The following is a 21,399-nucleotide window of genomic DNA, read 5'->3' on the forward strand; positions in this document are numbered from 1 at the left end:
TAGTCCAGCCTGCACACCACATGATGTTGGCTTGAAAGGCAGACTTGCTTCTGAGTGTCACTCATCTAACTGTTGTTCTTAAAGGTTCATGACAAAAACAGATTCTGCTTTTAATTCAGGATGGCCTGTGTATACAAAATAACATCTGGAAAAAATGTGTAGATACAAGATAATTCTACTTAATAGGTCTGCACAACCTGGAAATGTTTATAGAGTCACGAAAGCTACTGCAGGAGGCTGATATTTTGTTGTATGTGTGCAGGAATATAATATTATTGTACATTGTTCACAAATAAAGGATCCTGTTTGAAAATGTTGCAGTCTACATGTCCTTGCACAGAGCACATTTTGTAAATTACAATTGTGGCTTATACAGCAGGGTAGATATTTCCCAAGAAAACATATTATACATGGCAGCCTGGAATTGTGATGAATTCTTACATTTTAGGCACTGCAATTGAAATAGTTCTGTATTGTGATATATTACACCGGCCTCACCATGCTTACTTGTTACAGAAATACTATCCACAGAAAGAAGTTTTAAACACTGGCAAAGAACTATCAGCCTAATTCACTGGTGATGGAACACACAGCATTAACATTTAAGGTAAAAAGGAGAGACAAATAGAAACCCATTTAGTAAAACCAGGACACCTGGATTAATCGCAGTTTCTACTGCGTAACCAAATTGTGTGACCGCAAGCAAATATTTGCCTTCTTTGTTCCTATATGTTCTTCAATATTGCATATGAAAGCACCTTCAAATCTGTGAAATAAATAAGATCAGTGGTACAAAACCCATTGTGTTTGATTTATTAGATTATATACGTGTTTTATCCAAGTTATGTCTGAACGCAGTGCTTCTCCCAGTTCAGCCCAGGTGCGGTTTCACTGGTCGCACTGTCCTCAATCTAACTCAGTACACTGTAAGCAGAGCCCCATTGCCAAACAACGCATACATCACAGAGACCCTGAGGAACGCGGCAGCGGGCAGAAGCTCCGAACTTTGGGACACAAGTCAGTGAGGTAATACATGGACAATGATTTATTAATAATGACATGTCACAGGGCTGGCTGATTATTGGGAGACACCATCTCTGTGACCATGTGAGCAATCCTGGTGGGGTGCTGTGCAGACTGCAGAGAAGCCCTTTAAAGCTGAAATAAACATCCTAATAACTGGGTCCTTCTCAAGAGATGTATCCCATTTTATTATTTGAAAGTGTCTCTGCTTGTGCTCCTGGTCACATTGATATCACTGCAGAAGGGGAGTGGGATGGAGGGAGGGACTGAAACTCCCTGCAGCTCTCACACCAGCCTCAGCTCCGCTCCTTTCCCAGGCAGGAAGTACGGGAAGAGCCTCTCTTTGAAGGGGGCCTGCGGGAAGGTATAGAGAAGCTCCATGGAATCAGCATTGTACAGGGACAGCCGCCCCCCCTCGTAGTCCAGATACACCCCCAGCTTCACGGGCTTCTCACCAGGGGGCAGAGGGATCCGAGGGGAGGTGAGAGCTGAGTACTGACCCTTCTTCCCACGCACAGCCCAAACTCCCTCCTCAGGTGAGCACGTGAAGTCTCCCTTCCTGTTCACAGATTCTGCTACAACCCCCACATACCAAACGATCCCCTCCTGCAGCAACTGCACCTCCCAGTAATGTCTGCCGGAGGTGAACCCCTTGCTCCCCAGCACACAGTAGAAGAAGGTGAATCTCTTGGGGGTGTCGGACAGGGGCTGTGCTGTGTCCATCCATCTCACACGTCTCTGCCCCTCAGACAGGAGAAGCCGGGGATTAGCTGTGTCAGGATCCAGAGTCACCATCACTGCAGGGAAGATATTCATAATTAGAGATTTAATTACACAAGTAAAGGCTGTAATTACTGCTATCTTTTTACATATGATTAATTTAAACCACATTTGGAAGGAGCACGCTGTGCTAGAGAGCTCACTGCACTAGACTGCTCACTACACTAAAGTGTGCTTTCATCTAGAGCACATACTACATAGACAGGACATTCCACCACACTGCAAAACGCAGTACCTAACACACACACACACCTCCTCCCCAGAACATAGCTACTAGGAGAAATACTGTACAGTCACTCCAAGGTATATTGTACTAGTTAGCACACTGCATTCTATGATACAGAGTGACAGAGCTACAAGAAGGTGTACAGTACTAGTCAGTACACTGCATCAGAGAGTGACAGAGCTACTAGAAGGTGTACTGGACTACTCAATACACTGCATTAATTGGTACAGAGTGATAGAGATACTCCAAGGTATACAGTACTAATCAGTACATTGGTTCTGATTAGAAGTGCTGTGGACGAAAGACATTTGGTTGTGACGTGAAGAAAGACGAGAGCCATCTCTTGGGATGTCCTATCTCTGGTCCATGTTTGAATTGCCCCTGTCTAGTCTTAGGAATGTCTGAGATGGAATAAATATTTCTACTGCAGGTCAGTACAGCTAGAGAGAGGATCATTTTAAGGTCCCAGGCCTGAGCTAAGCTCTAGTGAAGTTAAGACTACAGTGTTGTGTAGGAGGGCTTTCACTTTTACCATAAATTAATTTAAAAATCCCAGTATTTAGAAAAAATAAAGCACCCGACATCATTTGTGTGTTAGAAAGTGGGAACAAAGCAACATTAATATTTGGATGTCTGATTATTTACAAATAGCTTGAGGCTCAGGTATCCTGTAAAAACACTACAGGGGCTGAGCCAGAATATTCTATTGAAATCCACCGCCCTGTCAAAAGCCACAATCCAAAGACACCAGATTGACTAAAGATTTAACCCCCAGATGCATCAAGCCCATATTCTGCGAATTCTAAATTGCAAAAAATACCGAATCGCAATTTAGAATTCGCAGAATGGGATGCATCAAGAAAAGCGACTAAAAAAAGCGAATCGCAATCGGCCACAATTGCCAATAGCGATTTTCGCGAAATCACATAAAAATCACAGAATCGCCCGTTTTCCATGTTAAAATTGCGAACTCGCAATTAGCGAAATCGCAAATTGCGATCTCGCTAATTGCGAGATCGCAAAAACGGGAAGTTGCATTTTGAGCACAATGATGACATCACAACCAGGAAGTAGGCAGTTCCCTCCCTCATTCAGAACACAGAGCCTGAGAGTTGAAGAAGCACAGCCCAGAGCTCCACAATACACATCCTGCAGCACCACAACAGGACACAAACAACAAATTAAAATGTCCCAGGAAGCAGCAGGGAGCAGTGCACCAGGCAGAAAGAGAAAAATAAAATTCTCTGAACAGGAATTGGAGTACCTCATCGAGGGAGTATCGAAGGACCATGACAGGCTGTTTGGCAAGGAGTCCCGGAGGGTGCCTGAGGGCGACAAGAGGCGCATTTGGCTGCGCATCCGCTCAAAGGTGAACTCAGTTGGAGTGACCCAGCGCTCCATTGATGAGCTCAAAAAGAGGTGGTACGACCTCAGAGGTCGTGCCAAAGAACGCATCGCTGAGAGGCTGGGGGAGCAACATGCCGCCGGAGGAGGAGACCCCACAGTTGCACCCAGAACTCCACTTGAAGACCTGGTGGAGGACACCCTCAATCCTGCAGCCTGCTTGGGGGTCACCCGGCTGGACTCCCCCCGACCCACCCAATAATCCCAAGGTAAGTGCCATGCAACTGCGACCCCGTCCCCTAACAATGCCCATGACTCCAGAGCTAGCCATTTGATAACCCCAGTAATGCAGTCCATGCACACCTGAAATGCCCTATTGCATTGTGGGACCTGTAGTGTTACAACAACTCCCGGATAGCCACACACAGCCAGACCTGTCAAGTGAAAGATATCCCTAAAGCCAGTCAGGGAATGTAAGCCTGCATGCATGTAGCAACATCCCATGTGCAAGATACATATCATTAATCATGCACCCATTTACATCACAGGTGCGTCAGAACAACCCAGCACTGACAGCGAGGCCCTCCACATAGAGGAGAACCCTGAGGACACCGAGGGAGAGGGCCATCCTGCCCCACGACCCGGACCATCACAAACACCAGCAGCAGTACCACCACCTCCCCATGTGGACAGGGCCGCCCCTGCAGCCACAGGAGCACATCAATCACCCCATATGACACCCATGGCAGTGGTACAGGCCACACCACCACCACCCAGGAGGCAGACACGGCGCACAGCCACTGTGCGATCTCAGTCCAGCGGACTGATGAGGCAGCAGCGCAACGTCTCAACACGCGCTGGCAGGGGGGGGGGGGAACATGTCCGAGATCCTGGGCTGGACATAGAACGCCGGATGCTTGCTGTCCACCAGAAGCAGGCACGCCACTTGGCAGGCATCCACCGGCAGCTCAATAAGACAGCGCAAAACGTGAGCCAGTTCACGGAAAGCATGCAGGTCATGACCGCAGCTGTCAGGGAGAACAACCAGATCCTGGTGTCCCAGCAGGACTTCACCCGCCGCCGCCACCGCCAGCTGCTGACCCGCCTGTCAGCATACATAAGATCCAACCATCTGATTGGAAATGCCACCTCCCAACTTTCGCGCCGCTCTCTTGCGATGCAGATACAGATGGTTCAATGCTGCCAGGATGTCGCCAGGGCCTTGGAACAAGTCACAACAGCTGTGCAGAGTCTGCAGGCGTCTGGCCATGGCCAAGCAAGTGGGGGGGATGATGCCAGTGAGGGCACTTCAAGTCACAGCAGCCTGTCCTTGCCGTTGGTAACCACACGCCGCTGCAGCACCAAGCCCACTGCAGCATCACGGGCCAATAGTGTCGTGGAGGACGTGGAGAGGCGACTGGGTGCGTCCGGCCGGAGGCGCCAGTGACTCTATGAACTCTAGCAGCAGGGCCATGCTGATTAGACAAGCACGCCTGCTTCTCTATCATGGGGCTGTATGTGGAAATACAGTTATCATGTAATTAGAAAAAAACATTGAAAGACACATTATTGTGAAAAAAACAATAGGAATTTATGTCACACGTAAATCCGAATGATGTCATTATTACATTTGTCATGCATGAGTGCAGTGTTGTGTGAGGGTTATGGGTGCACTAGAAACAGTTCATTGTGATTTGGTTGCGGCGCCTGTGTCCTTCTGCAGGATTCTCCCCGCGTGCATGATGCACATGTGCAGGTGGGCAGTTGTCCTCTTCCGACTCACTGCCAGAGATCTCCACAGGTATCCTCCGCTTGGTAGCAATGTTGTGTAGTATTGCATACACGGCCACGATGCGGCAGCAGACCTCAGGCTGGTATTTGAGGGCCACACCAGTCTTGTGTAGGATGCGCAATCGGCTCTTTAACAGTCCAAATGTCCGCTCAATGCAATTTCTAGTGCGAACGTGTGCAGCATTGTAACGCCGTTGCTGTGGTGTGGCAGGGTTGAGGTATGGGGTGAGGAGGTACTCACGGAGGCCGTAGGCGCTGCCACCTGAATGAAAGGAGCAGAGGGTGAGTGCCTGTTATGCGCAGCTACATGGTCTCGATGTACTGTTTGTTGGCATGTGTACTTACCTAGGAGGTGTCCTTCGCCAAAGTCTCCCCTGGCCAGGCGTGTGTGCATGCCGCTGTGGCGGAATATGAAGGACTCATGCGTGCTCCCCTGGTATTGTGCCACTATGTCGGTGATGATTGTCTTTGCGTTGCAGACCATCTGGATGTTCAGTGAGTAGTAGAACTTGCGGTTCCGGTACATGTATTCTGTCTCAGCGGGTGGGCAGATGTGGATGTGGGTACAGTCAATGCATCCAATTACATGGGGGCACTGTGCAATGTTGTAAAATTGTAGCTTTGTTTGATTCAAGTCCTGTTGGGAATGTAATGCAATGGTGTAGCCGGGTCAGCATGGCGTCCAGGAAACTCCCTAGGCAGCGGGACAGTGTGCTCTGGGACATCCCCCCTGCAACTGCAACTATCCCCTGGAAGCTTCCGGAGGCCAGGAGGTGCAGGCAGCACAAGACCTGGACATGGGTGGGCACGGCATTGGTCCTCCTTGTTGGGTGCTGCATCAGGGGGTCAAGGTCCCGGATGAGCTTGGTAATCATTGCCCCATTCAGCCTGTACTTCGAGTAGATTTCTTCCTCAGTCTGGCCCAGGAGTGTGAACCGCTGCCGGAAAATTCGCTCCTGGAGCCTGCGTCTGTTCCTGGCTGCAGCCTGGAGCCTTCGCCGCCTTACCACCATGTAGAGTCCTGGCATAGTGAATGTCCTCATGCTCCTACTGTGTCTACTTAAGTGTGTTTGTTCAGCCCCGCACCTGTAGCTAGTTAGAATTTTTTTTTACTTTATGGTTACCACCTGGTTTGAGTTCTCCTTAAATTGCGCGTCGCAAATAGCGATTTTGAGGTTTTTCTCTAATTGCGATTTTTCATGCATTTGGTTTGCGATTATTTTGCGACTTTGCAAATGAAATCGCAGAATCATTGGAAATTCGCTATTTCAGAATCGCAAAGGGGTTTCCAGCTTGATTCTGCGATTTTATTTGCGAAGTCGCAAAATATATTTTGCGAATTCGCAATTTGGTTGTTTTTCTTTTCATGAATTGCGGTTCATGGAATTGCGATCGCAATAGCTGTTTCGCAACGATTGCGATCGCAATTTGTGTTGATGAATCTACCTGTAAGTTTCTGCCCAACTGGTATTCCAAGTGCTATAGTACTACCACATGCAGAATTACCACATGAATTATTACAACACGCAGTAAAACCACATGCAGTATAACCATGTGCAGTATTACCACGTGCAGTATTACCACGTGCAGTATTACCACGCGCAGTATTACCACGCGCAGTATTACCACGCGCAGTATTACCACGCGCAGTATTACCACGCGCAGTATTACCACGCGCAGTATTACCACGCGCAGTATTACCACGCGCAGTAATACCATGCACAGTATTACCATGCACAGTATTATCACATGCGGTCCCACTCCACCAGATATTACCGGGGACACATTCCGCTTTAACAAAAATGTGTGTTTTCCTATCTGCACGATTGACGATTGAGGGACATTGTGAAGTTTCGCCAAATGTAATGAAGAATGTATGCCAATTCAACTGATGGTACAAATGAAAACGGACGATTCGACAGCAGAAATTTATATATTGGATAAAAGAGAAAGCCACTTCCAAGGCGAAGTCCAAGCCTTCACAAACAACTAAAAGAAAAGACCACCGGAAATAAGGAATCAAACACGCATGAAAATACTCAGTACTCGCAAGCAAGCAACAGAAAGAATGTGCACAAAAGGAGCGAGTTAATTTTATGCACAGAGGGGGTTTGGAAGCGTCAGCTTTTTCGTTGCCAGTCTACGAGGGATTCATATTGAGTGGGACTCTTGTGAGGGTGTAAAAACAAGAAATATACCCCTAGAGAGAACAAAAAAAGATTTATTTCCCCGTAACGAGTCTGCTTTTATGCTTTGAAAAACAAAAAAGTGTAAATAATCTTAGCATAGGCAGGCTGTTTATTCACAAGTTTGACTGGTGTAACCGTGTGGAAATGTTTAAAAGGATTAATGCATTGATATGGTTTTAAAGCCTTTGTTATTATTTTTGCACATATTTATGATACTGTGAGAAGAGAATTATGTTTTGAAAAATGAAATGTGTAACCTTGAATGCATCAAATTTCAAAACTGTTGCATAAAGGTGATACCCAAATTTTGCCTATGCACACACAATCATTAGTTGTTAACATTCATATAGGTACATGAGCAATGCAAAATAGTAAAACCAAAGACAACAGTATTCATAGATTCCTTTGACACCAAGTTTTCAAGAGTTTAATCGTTCCACAACCAGCCGACACGTGTTTCGACGCGTTAGGAACAGAGTGTTTGCGACTCCTCAGGGCTTACGTATAAGGCGTGAACCCGGTATAGGTCGATCCACCGGTGATATTTCCGACCCGGCGGGGCCCGTGACCATCCGTAGTCGATAAAGGATAGATAAAAACTCACAAATGTAGAAATCACAGTTTTTCTGTGTCCTTATTGTAGACTGGAAAAAGTGGATGAATAATCTGTTGATCTGTAGTCTGGGGGGGACTAAAAGTGAATAGGCGCTCTTAAAACCGAGTTTTTCAATTGTGAAACCCAGGAAACCCCCCGTCCGGCTGGAGCGTATAACTCTCAGCAAAAACCAATTAGATTAAAGCTCTTCGTGAGCTGCGTCTTGGGTCCCCGGTTCACAGTGTTCCGTGTGCTTAGACCTATACCGGGTTCACGCTGTATACGTAAGCCCTGAGGAGTCGCGAACACTCTGTTCCTAACGCGACGAAACACGTGTCGGCTGGTTGTGGAATGATTAAACTCTTGAAAACTTGGTGTCAAAGGAATCTATGAATACTGTTGTCTTTGGCTTTACTATTTTGCATTGCTCATGTACCTATATGAATGTTAACAGCTAATGATTGTGTGTGCATAGGAAACATTTGGGTATTAGTTATTTGTGTGTCTGTTCTTATAGACATACTTTTGAGCGGTCATAGGGTTTTCCCGCTCGCCAGTTGCACCACATAGATGTTTTGGAATTACACACACTTTTGCGTACACTAGAGGCAGAGCGCCCTGTTACTTCTCTGAGGACTAATTAACCCTGTGTATCTAAGTATGTTCCTTAAAGGTGATTTGAATAGATTACAATTGATAAAGTAAGGTACAATGACTGAATGTATTGTATCCTAAATCTGCTGAATAAGCAAGCAGTATTGTGAATTGGAGGCCAGGTCATTTCTATTGTGTATAAGCTTTAACAGAAATGGAACTAATTGTAGCAGGAAAACAACAAAGGGAATTTAGGAATTATCTGCAGAAATCAGTGGATCAGTACTATACTGTTGCCTTGTGTTGTGTGTGTGATTGTGTGGTATGAGTGCAGATGTGCATGATGCGGAGGGCCTAGCTGTGAGGGCACAAGGTGAGTGTAGACGGTGAGGGAAGATCTTATGAGGTGAGTGTAGGTGCATGCGCTAGGTGAGTGTAGGTGCATGCACTAGGTGAGTGTAGGTGCATGCACTAGGTGAGTGTAGGTGCATGCGCTAGGTGAGTGTAGGTACATGGGATTGGTCAGTGTAGGTGCATGCACTAGGTGAGAGAAGGTGCATGCTCTAGGGCAGTGTAGATGCTTGAACTCTGGAACATAGAGTGTGTCATGCGGTAAATACTGAGTTCTGAGGGAATTTTACATTCATTCGTTAAAATCTCAGAATTCTGCAATAACAGAGTTGCCTGCAGTTGTCAATCCTAGCAGTATCATACATTTGAGGAGTGAAATTACCGCATGTGAATTTCCCAAAAACTTAGCATGAATATTCAAGGCGGAAAAATGATTTAAACCCTGTATGCAGTGTGTTCTGGTTTGGATGTGCAGCTTCTAGCGGAAGTGATGGTGCTCGACGGAGACGCTGCTTGCAGCAGGAGCAAGCTGAGCAGAGCTATAATCAGCGAGCTGCCCGTGGCATGAGAGGCAAGTGAGGCAAATGAACGGATGTGTGTGGGAGCCATTTGGGGAAGAACCGAGGGCAACGAGGCTAGTGCCGCTGTTTCCTCCCGGCCATAGGAAAGCGGCTGGGATTTGGTTGATGCGGCTTGCGCGAACGACAAGGGCCACCCCGCCCAGCCTGTTCTGCTGTGCCCACGCCCTGCTCCGACCATATTCACCTTCACGGGATGCAGACATCAGGAGTTGCAGGATTGTCCCGGTGGCATACTATCACCTGAACCCCCCCTAGTTGGGACAAAAGCAGAAATTACAACGTGACCTATAAGGCGCAGCTAGGGACTCTTGACCCTGCTCAGTGTAGAGAGCCACCCGGCCTCTCATCAACATTGTATCCACTATGGTCACGCATCCAGGCACCCTCGGGACGGGCACGCCCCGGGTATTAAATAAAAAGGCGGAAGACCGCTCGGGGTCTTTCCGGCGTACCTCTATCCCAAGTGTCCGTGTGTTCATTGCCGTCCCTGCACGACCACGTGTGAGGCCCCGACCTCGCACACCACACTGGCGACGAGGTCGGTACCGCCCCACGCGTGCCTGGCCGCCTGCCGGAGCTGTCCGCTCCCGTTTGCTGGTGTCCGCCCTCGTCGGCTGCCTGCTCGCTGAGACCCTGGCCGCGGAGCTCGTCCGCCTGGCCGGTGCCCCTGCTCGCTGCCTCGGAAGTGCTCCCTCGAACGCTCCTGCCCACGCGCCTCCCGCCGCGGAGCGTGTTCAGCTGGCGGGAGCAGTGCCTGTCTCTGCGGGCACGTGATCGGGTGAGTGAGCTCCACCGCGGCCCTGCCTGGGCCCCCCCGCGCTGCTCGCGTTGAGGCCTGGGCGTTGAGTCTGCACTCTGGCGCGTGACGCGCGCGCTACTCCGTGTGCGCTGCCCCGGAGGGGGAGGGGTGAAGAGGAGAGACGGTGCACGTCTGCTCCAGGCCCTCAATCACGCGGCGCCTCCTGCTTCCCGCCCTGCTCCCTCAACCCAGCTGGTGGGATTAAGACCGTCTGCAGTGAGGACACGGCAACGCGTGTCACAGGACTGTTCACTGGTGACCATAATCAAGCACTGGCAAAATCAACTGCTATTTGGAAAAAAAAAAAAGTAAAAGTTTCCCTGAGGACATATTGTAAGGACACTACCTACACACACACGATCAATACATCCTTTTCACCAGGTCGCCCACAGGCACAAGGAGGATACCATCTCCTCACTCCAGTAGCCCGGTGCAGAGAACAGGAGTTTCCACATTCTAGGCGCGAAGATGTCCGACAATGAGACAGGGGGCGCGGCAGCAGCGCCTGCCACCAACGCAGCACGACCAGGCCCTGCAGGCCCTGCAGGCCCACAGCAGCACCGCAACGCCGGCCCGCAGCTAGTCAGTCATGCCCACACGGGGATGGCACCCATTCCGCCCTTCAGTGAGACGGCTGACCCAGCGACCGCGGCTCCGCGGTGGAAAGCGTGGCTAGGGCGCCTGAACCTATATTTCAAGGGAACCAGGGAAACAGATGATACGGTGAGGAGATCGCTCCTGATCCTCTATGGGGGCCCGGAAATCTATGACCTCTTTGAGTCTCTCCCGAACACCGGTGAGGAAGATGACTACGACGCGGCGGTGAATGCGCTCAATGCCCATTTTGATCCCCAAGTCAACACTGACTATGAAAAGTTTAAATTCAAACGGGCATGGCAAACTGAGGCTGAGTCAGTTGACATGTACTACGCCAGACTGCGCCGGCTGGCCAGCAGCTGCCCATTCACCGACCCGCGTGAGGAGATAAGGGACCAAATCATCGTGGGTTGTAGGTTCAAACTGCTCAGGAAGCTCATCCTCAGACAACCGGGAATCACATTGGACGCCATCCTTGTCCTCGCTTGCTCTCATGAACTGTCGGACTCAAGAGCGGATGAGATGGAGTTGGCGCTCCGCTCCCCCATGGCCCCACCGGCTACACCCAAGATGGCGCACATCAAGGAAGAAACAATAGACGCAATACAGAGGAGGCCGACTGGTGGCCGCACGCGGCAGTGGCAATCCCGGGACACCCAATGTGCTTACTGCGGTGGAGACCATGCAGCGACAGCAGTATGTAACGCAAAAGGAAAGACTTGTTCAAAGTGTGGTAGACTCAATCATTTTGCCGCAGTGTGTCAAGGAGGGAGATACAGGCCTAATGCCCCCAGGTTGCGAGGCGGGTATGGGCCTCGGTCACTGACATCAAGGGTGAGACAACTATCGCTGGAGCCGGAACACCCACCTCCAGACACGCAAGCCCAAGACAGGAGGCCGCACTATGAAGATGAGGACGACGACGCAGTATATGTGATTTCGTACGTCAGCCGGGTCTCCACAAAGAAGAGACCACCCCCCATGTGTACGATATCAGTGGAAGGCTCGGAAATCAGAGCGCTCATCGACACCGGAGCCTCGGTGAATGTAATGGACTCCGATCAGTATGAACAGATGTCGCCCCGACCTCCACTCACCCCATCAAGCGCCCGAATATACACCTACGGGGGCACGGAACCCCTGCCGCTGTGCGGAGTCATCAGCACTACTATCATCAACGGAGAGTACACCACGGAGGCACGGTTCCACATTAGCGAGGGCAAGAAAGGCACGCTTCTCAGCTGTCACACTGCCGAAGATCTGGGACTGGTTTTCTTCGCCAACCAAGTTCACCAATCACACGTCGATAACATGCTACAAGAATTCCCCGAATTGTTCAGTGGCCTCGGAAAACTCAAAGGAAAGAAAGTCAAGCTACACATAGACACTTCCATACGTCCCGTCGCCCTGAGACACAGAAGGGTACCATTCAATCTCCGACCTCAGGTGGAGGCGGAGCTCAAGAGACTTGAAGATCTAGACGTCATCGAAAAGGTATCAGGGCCGACCCCCTGGGTGTGCCCCCTGGTAGTGGCACCCAAACCTAAGCAGCCTGGCGCATCAGGCTGTGTGTCGACATGAGATTACCAAACGCCGCCGTGAAAAGGGAGCGCCACATCACGCCCACAATGGACGATATCATCGCCGACCTCAACGGGGCGAAGTGTTTCTCCAAACTGGACCTCAACGCGGGATACCACCAGTTGGAGCTTGAACAAGAAAGCCGGTATATAACACCTTTTTCTACTCACGTCGGGCTCCGACGATACAAAAGGCTGAGCTTCGGAGTCTCATCAGCGGCCGAGGTATTTCAGAACGCGATCAGAGAAGTTCTGTCGGGCCTGAGCGGAGTAATTAACCTGAGCGATGACATCCTCATTTACTCAAACACGCTGGAGGAGCACCATGCCCATCTACGTGCCACCCTACAGAGACTCCAAGAACACGGATTAACCCTCCACAGGGCGAAATGCTCATTCTATCAAGAAGCCGTCGACTTCTTTGGCTACATGTTCACGCGGGAAGGGCTCAAGATTGACTTGAAGAAGGCAGAAGCCATCCGGAACGCAAGCACACCCCGGAACCCGTCTGAAGTCAGAAGCTTCCTCGGGATGGCCACATACTGTGGCCGATTCATACCCAATCTAGCAGATCTGGCGGAGCCACTCAGAGCACTCACAAGACAGGATCAGGAGTGGGAATGGACCTGCGCGGCGAATCAAGCATTCCAGGATGTCAAGACGGGTCTTCTGGACAAGGCCACGATGGCATATTTCCAACCGCGCAGAAGAACCGAACTAGTCGTAGACGCCAGCCCTGTAGGCCTCGGTGCAGTACTGCTCCAAGAATACGGCCGGGATGAGTGGAAACCTGTGGCGTACGCTAGCAAAGCCCTCACAGACACTGAGACTCGGCACGCCCAGGTCGAGCGAGAGGCGCTAGCCATCAAGTGGGCCTGCCACCATTTTCACTTATACCTATGCGGCCAAAAGTTCACCATCGTGACTGATCACAAACCACTCCTGCCACTATTCACTGGATCCTCCAGGCTAGCTCCCCCGCGAATCGAGCGGTGGGCGGTCCAGCTACAAGGATACAACTTTACTCTGGTCTTTCGGCCGGGCGCTCACAATCCGGCGGACTATCTGTCCCGACACCCTGATGTGACAAAGAAGGCGCTCCCGCTTGCAGATGGGCAGGTCGCGGAAGAGTTCGTACACATGATATCCATGGCAGCCTGCCCAGACACGCTAACCCTGCCGGAGATAGGCGAAGCCACCAATGCTGACGAAACACTGACCCGAGTCAAGAGAGCTCTTGAAAATGGAAGTTGGACTCGATTCCTTGACGGGGTGCAAGGGCTGCGACCAGAGGTGAGCCATGCACGGCAACAAATATGGCAGATCCGCAATGAGTTGAGCGTAGGAGACAAAGGAATCGCTCTGCGAGGACATCTCATCGTCGTGCCTGCAAGCCTCCAGCAACACATGCTCACAATAGCTCACGTGGGCCACCAAGGGATGGCCAAAACGAAGGCTCGACTGCGGAACAAAGTGTGGTTTCCGGCCATGGACCGCATGGTGGACGACATGGTGCGATCATGTCATGCCTGCACCATTACCGGTTCGGATCCAGCTCCGGCCCCGATCATCACGGAAGAGGCGGCGACAACCCCATGGACTCAGCTGAGTATCGATATCGGGAGCTTCCCGGATGGCAGACACACTTTAGTGGTACTGGACTCTTTTTCAAATTTCCCAGTTGTGGAGATACTCACCTCCACAGCATTCAGGCAAGTCAAGAAAGCGCTAGATCACATTTTCGCCACGATGGGGCTCCCGGAGGAAGTGAAATCAGACAACGGGCCGCCCTTTCGAAGGAAAGAGTATCAAGCTTATCTGGAAGGGCTACGGATAAAACACCGGAAAATCACACCTTTGTGGCTGCAAGCAAATGGCGAAGTAGAACGACTCATGCGGACCCTCAACAGGGCCCTCCGCATCGCTGTGGACAATGGAAGTGATCCGGAGGCCGCTCTAGATCAATTTCTAAGTGCATACAGACAAACCCCACATAGTACCACTAAATGTGCACCCGCGCATGTTCTGTTCAAAAGAGCTCCAAGGGGGAATATTCCAACGTCCTCCACATGGACACCTGAAACAAGGGACAGCGACGCGATCCAGTCACGCAGAACTGTGACCAATCAAAAGGCGAGTGAGGTGCGACATGCAAAACGACCTAGACTGATGGAAGGAGACACCGTGGTGGTCCAAGACCGACATCCTGGTTGGAAGTTTAGAACCCCGTTTGAACCGGAAAGATGGGTAGTTGAGAGGATTCGAGGAACTATGGTGACTGCCCGCCTGGGCAGCCAGACTGTCACCCGAAATGTATCCTGCTTTAAGAAAGTGGGAACGCCCGACGGCACTCCCGCGAACACCGAGGAAGCTGTTGGAGCAGAACCTGGCTGTCCGGACGAAGAGGGACTACGGGTTGAAAGCTCGGCACCCTGCCCGAACTCCGACCGGTCGGGCAAAAACATCAGTCAACCCAACAATCCTAGAGGCACGGAACCTGAACCTACGTCCTTAGCACAGGATGCCGAAGCAACCCCGGCCGGGGCTGCTGGCTCCCCTGCCCGTCGAAACCACCGGTATCACCTACGGCCTAACCCCGGCCCAAGTCAGAGACTACGAGACTTTGTGTGGGCGTCACCCTAAATGAAAAGAAAATCATCTCTGAAGCGGACTAAATTGAAGGAGGGATGTAGAGAGCCACCCGGCCTCTCATCAACATTGTATCCACTATGGTCACGCATCCAAGCACCCTCTGGACGGGCACGCCCCGAGGTATAAAATAAAAAGGCGGAAGACCGCTCGGGGTCTTTCCGGCGTACCTCTATCCCAAGTGTCCGTGTGTTCATTGCCGTCCCTGCACGACCACGTGTGAGGCCCCGACCTCGCACACCACACTCAGGACCAGGCAGTCAAGCCAGAAGGGTTCAGTCAGGCTGAACTTTTGGTCTGGTGCGGAGGCGCAGAGGTTAACGGCTAGAGGCTAGAGGCTCATGCCCAGCATGTGAGTGGCTTGCGGACGGCAGACGGCAGAGAGTAGACACCTGCGACTGTGATAAATCTGCTACAAAAGAACTAAAGGCTCTAAGATTTCTAGGGCAGCAGGCAGTATACAGCACACACTATGCAGCAGCCTGTACTACCTCTTTGTTTATACACATCGTTTGATGTCCCTTGCTCATGTATAGGAGGGTGATTTGGGCATAACCCCTGTTTTTTTCTAGTGCAGGAAATAGTGACACACAGTGGTAGTGTCACGTCCACCGCCACAAGCAATGAGATAGTGCTTTCAGGCTTATTTCAGAATAACACAGCGCACTTTAGCTTAAATCAGTAAAAGGAGGGCAAGTGCCTGATAATATACAGTGCAAAGAGCAATCACCTGGCAACCACGGGCAGTGGACTTTGCGCGGAGAGGAGGCGGCTCAAGCGCCTGTCTAGGTTCCTGCCTTTGAGTATCCGCCAGCAGTGCGGCCAGCCGCCCTAACAGGGAGGGGAGAACAACAACAGCTCTGGTTCCTGCTTTCAGGAACCAGAGCATAACAGCATAACCAGGGGGAACAGACCCTCGGAAACCCAGTAAGGCAAGGGGAGGGGTTTGCACACAGTGCAGAGGTGGATAGCTTGGCAGGAGATATATTTTTAAAGTCTAGAACGTGTGTAAAGTCTGTAAAATCTGAAAGCAGCCAAACAGACTGAATAATCACCTGATAATTACCCCCAGGTCCCTCCTGACCTCGTCCCATTCCTTAAAATATGGAGATAACCATCTCCATGACAGAAAAAAAGAAAAGGAGCATGCTGGGATACCCTACCTGCTCCCTCCCACTGGGAGTACATAAGCAGTACCAACCCAGCATGCAGCCTGTTCTTTTTTTCTGTCTCCGACAGAATGGATGTTCGAGTGTGCTGTGGAAAAGTAAATTTTGCCATGTTCTGTGTCCCTACGTGTCATTCATCATATGTTATGTGTGCATGATTAAATATGCATATGCATTCCCCATGTTCGATTAATGACGCAATTACAGTTGTGTCCACCTCTAGTATGTCAGTTTCCAGTCCTCGTGAATACTACGAATATCAGGCCTATGTAAAGCTACGTTGCCACGTTTCTCAGTGTGCACGTTATTCTATTATAAAGTCCCCGTTTCTAGGCCTCAGAAGGGCCTGGACACCAGATTCAGCTCCTGTCTCCTGAAGCCTCGCTGAGGAGCGATACAGCCCCCACCTGTATCCTCGACCCTTCACTTACTTCCTGCCTCGCAGTGCCCGGCCCAGCCTGGCTCAGTCTCTGAGTCTGCCAAGAATATGTTATGATTCCAGTTATCAGTTCAGTCCTCCTTCTCTGCATTCCTAAGCTACTGAACTGCATCAATAGTTTCCGTCATTGTCTAGCCTTCACGTCTCCACGTTAGAGAAATACTGCATTTAATGGTCATTTCATATTCTTCATATTCTTCATCACGCACTACATGTAGAATAATGCATGGTCCAGTCTTAGAATCAAGTTAGCCTTTCCCCTCCTAACTTCTAGTTCATATCAACATGTTCTCTAAACATCAGATACTAGATAGGGTTTAGGTACATGTCGCTCCGACCCTCCAGACTTCAGTCTCTGCTCCTAGCACAGAGTTCATAGCCCCCAGCTTCTCCTAGTGATACGTCATTGCCAGTTTGCGCGCACCATCAGGTTAGAGGTCCCGGCTCCTTAGGTAGCCCCCTCCATGGTTTCCGCCCCATTCATGACATATTCTGTTACGTCTGCACCACATGTCTATGTATACGCCCAGTTACACCTACTTTTGCCTTTATCTTTCGCGACTGCTACGCGTCACACCTTCTGCTCCACCCACTGCTACGCCTACTGCAATGTAATGCTATGTGTTTGCGTTATGTATATATGCTCATGTATTGTTATTAAAAGCCAGCGCGCTCATCCCAGATCCAGCCCCAGCAGCTGCTGGGCCCTGTCATCCTATTCCCATGCAGGTTGTCCTGTTCCTGTCCTTATGCTGTATTAAACCTGCAAAACTCCTACTACCTCGAATCTTGACTCTTATTTATTGAGCTATCTGTTATGATATATGTCTAGTCAAAAATAGGGTATTATTTATTTATTTACCACAGAATGGCGCCCGAATAGGGACTTGCCCTTTCCCCACGCGTCGGTGAAGCCACGCCGACCCCCTGACCCTCTGCAGTCGTGACGGAACTCTTCTGCGCAGTGGCAGATATTTCTGCTCAAGTATCCCTCAGGCCCACGGAGGAGACGGAGGAGGCGGTCCAGCATCCAGACGAGACGGTGGAGGAACGCGGCGAGTCCCGACCAGAGCCCAAGCCAAGAGTCCAAGGTCCGAGGTATCCGGAGGTCCACCCGTAACTGAAGTCCGAAGCCCGAAGTTCGTCGTCCGTCGTCGTAGCAGTCCAGTCCAGTCCGAGGTTTCCGTTCTTGCTGCCCGGTGAGTACCGTTACTGGGGTGGTATCTAGACAGGGTCAATTTAATTGACTCTGGTCTGTGGGTTGGTGGTACACAGTCCCACAAACGAAGTGTCCACTTCGGTGGATGCGGGTCCTGACGTGTCTCTTTATGAGACCGGTAAGTTTCGTACTGTTTCAGCAGTGCATCTAGTTTCTGTTCTAGTCAGTTTCTGTTCTCGAGAAAATTTATGTGTTCTGTTCTCAGTATTTCCAGGTAGTATTCTGTTCGAACTATTATTTTAAATGTTTGTCATGTATTTCAATGTCGTGGTATGAATGGGGAATAAGTATCGTGTTCATTGTGTATTGTATTGTGTCTAGATTACAGTTCAGTCATGCCCATATTTTCCAAGTTACGTCAGTTAAAAACTAGAAAGGGTCTGCTGGAAGCAGCAGTTCCCGTCCCGCCCAGGGACAGTCCAGGTCACTTTATGTATCAGAAACATGGCATAAGTGCCATATTGTATCTAGATTTATGGGTAGAGTATACCAAACAGTTAGAAGAAAAGTATAGATGGCCCGTATCGGGTACATGGGATGCCGAGTGCATCATGCGAGTAGAAGAAGCATTATGGAAAAAGAAAGCCAGACAGTCACAGAAAGATGCCATCGAGTTATGGCGCAAAGAAGCTCATAAAAGAACTGAAAAAGAAATCAGAAAGTCAGAATTAAGTAGAGAATCCTTAGAGCGAGCCCAAGAAAAAGAATTAATCGAGATAGGTGAACAAGTCAAAACTGAACAGCGAGACAGACAGAGGAATGCCCTTATTAAGGGTATGTATCCTCTTCTTGCCGAGGACTTGCCAAAAGCGACCCCGGAGGCATCCAGTAATTTCCCGCCACCATTAGTTCCGACCAAGCTACGTCACAAACAGACCGCAGCTGATATTTTTATTTCGTCCTATTTGGACGACACAGTCCCAGAATATGCAAATCCTGTTCGCGCTCCGCCAGTCCCTGTAAATCAGGCACATCCTGCTCCTCCAGACACCGGGGCACCCCATGCAGTACCTGCTACGGTACCCCCGGTCCAGCCAGCATTTCAATTTCCCGCTCCGCCACGAAGAATATCAGTCGACGATTCTAGTCTAGGGGCCGCAGGAGGAGGTCCTCCTCAAACCCCGCCGCCACGCAAGCGTTTATCAGCACTCGAATTACATGCTCAAGCATCACAGCGTACTCCCAAGAGTAATAAGTCTGTTGCAGAAATCAGGCAAGCCCTTGGCGAATGTGCCTATGACCCAGTCCCAGGCGAGAATAATATGGTTTTATATTCAGTACGCGTAAGGAGGGTGACCGAGTATCTAGTCACCCTACCCAATATGAAAGAAGATCTAGACAGAATATATCGTTTCATCCGTACAGGGGATGATCCAGAAAGTATTAGTGATGCCATGTCTCAAAGGAAAGCTGAGATCCAGCGTATGATATTAAAGTTTTTAATTAACTGTCTAATAAGAGAACAAGATTACCCGTCTAAAGATCAGGCCGAAATGAAAATCCTGACAAAGTGGAGTGATAATATAGCCGAGGGTAAGCACAATACCATTAGTGCCATGGAGAGTATGTACAAGAAAATCCGTAGAGAAATAATAAAGATACACGAACAACGTAAAGCAGCACAAGTAAGCGAGAAAGAAAGTAACTCTGATACTGAAGAGGTAGAGGACGAGAATACCGCCAGAATAGCGTATGTAGGAAAATCTAGATTTCCAGATCGCCATTTACGCCTAGAACACAAGTCAATTTTTCATCATTCAGCACCAGAACAAGGTTCCCTAGAACAAGTGTTCCAAGCTACCGATCACATTCTGAAATCACGAATCGGTTACAGTGAATTAAGTACCATGCATGAACAGGAACTAGCCCGATCAGCAGTCCGATGGATTACTGATTCTACCACTTTTCCAGACGAAATAGTGGCACAAATGTTTCTGAAATTGCCCCCAGCCGAGCAGCGACTGGTGGGTATGTATATGATCCAGCACCTCATTACTCTGTATGAGGGTCAACACTCTGATCCAGGTCCGTTACACGATATCCTGAACGAGTTACTCCAGTATAGATGGAGAGGTCTAGGTACCGATTTAATTAGTGTCATTCTAGAGCAGCGCCACAAATATAGAACGTTCCTGAATCCGCATTTTGTTCATGTCTCACCCCCAGAAAGTAAACCATTTTACATGGAAAGACAGAACCCGTTACGAGAAGTGCATCCAGTTAAGACAGAGGATGGTGAAATGCAACGAGTGTTTGTTTACACCCCGATTACAAAGATGGAACTCCTCGAAATGAAGAAATTAATTCCCTGTCATGACAAAGATCCAGCAGGGTTCCATAGAGAATTAAAAGACATGCTCCGTATGGGAGAATACACTTACCCAGATATCATTAAAATGTTAAAGGTCCTGTTGCCCGCAGGGGTGTATGAAAAGCTAAAGGAAAAAGAATGGGAGGTGGGAGAGAAAAAGATCGATTGGGCAGTTCTAGAAGCTGAGGACAAGGCACGAGTACCAGGTACTGGTCTAGGAGAGAAATGTAAAGAATTACCAGAATTATTGATTCAAGTTTTACCCAGATTATTGACAACTAGAAAAGAAGACTGGGATGCAATCTCAGCCTGTAAACAGAAACAAGAGGACGATATTAGTGATTTTTATTCTAGGTTTGAAAAATGCTTTAGCATCAATAGTGGCCTCAAGACAAGTAGTGAGTCATACCCTCACCTTTTTGTTACTAAATTAGTCGAGAATTCAAGCCCACAAGTTAAAAATCGAGTTTTGAAAGTCGAAAGCACCTGGCAAGCTAATACTCCGTCCCAGATGCTCCAGATGCTCCAGTACCACCAGAATAGAATCAGGGAAGAGCAAGAACACGAGAGAAAACGTATGAAAGATACGAAAATGAAAGTACTAGTTGCACAATCTGTTCCTCAAGACAGTCAGAAGAGGGGTCCGAATCAAGCCAGTCATCCTGCAGCTCCCGTTAAAGGGAACTGCAATTATTGTAAACAGCCAGGTCATTTTATAAACGAGTGTGCAGTTCTGAAACACAACATAGCTACTGGTAAGACTAAAGAAAGACCACGTCCGCCTAGACGAGAACAAGTTTCACAGATTCCTCAGCCACAGAATGCACCACAGACAGTTACAGCACCGCAGCCTATTGCTGCAACACAGCACGTTACATCGCAGATGTACCAGTATGCACAGTCTGAGTATCCAGAGTACCAGCAGTATTCATGAAACAGCCTAGAGAGGGAGGTAGGCTTGCCTCTCATCGAGATACCTGTAGATCAAGAAGGTCCCTATGTTCATAGTCAAGTATTAGGGAAAGACAGAAAGTTCTTAATTGATACAGGGGCAAGTAGGACCACAATTAGTCACGCCGAAGTTCCAGGGGCTCCGCTCTCAGGCTCAAGAAATGTTTCCCTTGGATTTTCAGGAAAACCTATCGTAAATGAGATTTCAAAG

At 49.3% G+C, this 21,399-nt stretch overlaps 1 protein-coding gene across 1 annotated transcript in view; it reads right to left on the reverse strand.

Annotated features, from left to right (window-relative positions):
* Window positions 1-305: 305 nt before the first annotated feature.
* Window positions 306-21,399, reverse strand: part of LOC144754222 (E3 ubiquitin-protein ligase TRIM39-like) — a 111,459-nt gene continuing 90,365 nt past the window's right edge. The window contains exon 6 of the mRNA XM_078641809.1: window positions 306-1,820. Within this exon, the coding sequence (XP_078497935.1) occupies window positions 1,309-1,820 (512 nt within the window). The 3' untranslated portion in view covers window positions 306-1,308. The remainder of the gene's footprint in view (window positions 1,821-21,399) is intronic.

The sequence above is a fragment of the Lissotriton helveticus genome, chromosome 5_1 (assembly GCF_964261635.1).
Source record: "Lissotriton helveticus chromosome 5_1, aLisHel1.1, whole genome shotgun sequence".
NCBI classification, from domain to species: domain Eukaryota; kingdom Metazoa; phylum Chordata; class Amphibia; order Caudata; family Salamandridae; genus Lissotriton; species Lissotriton helveticus.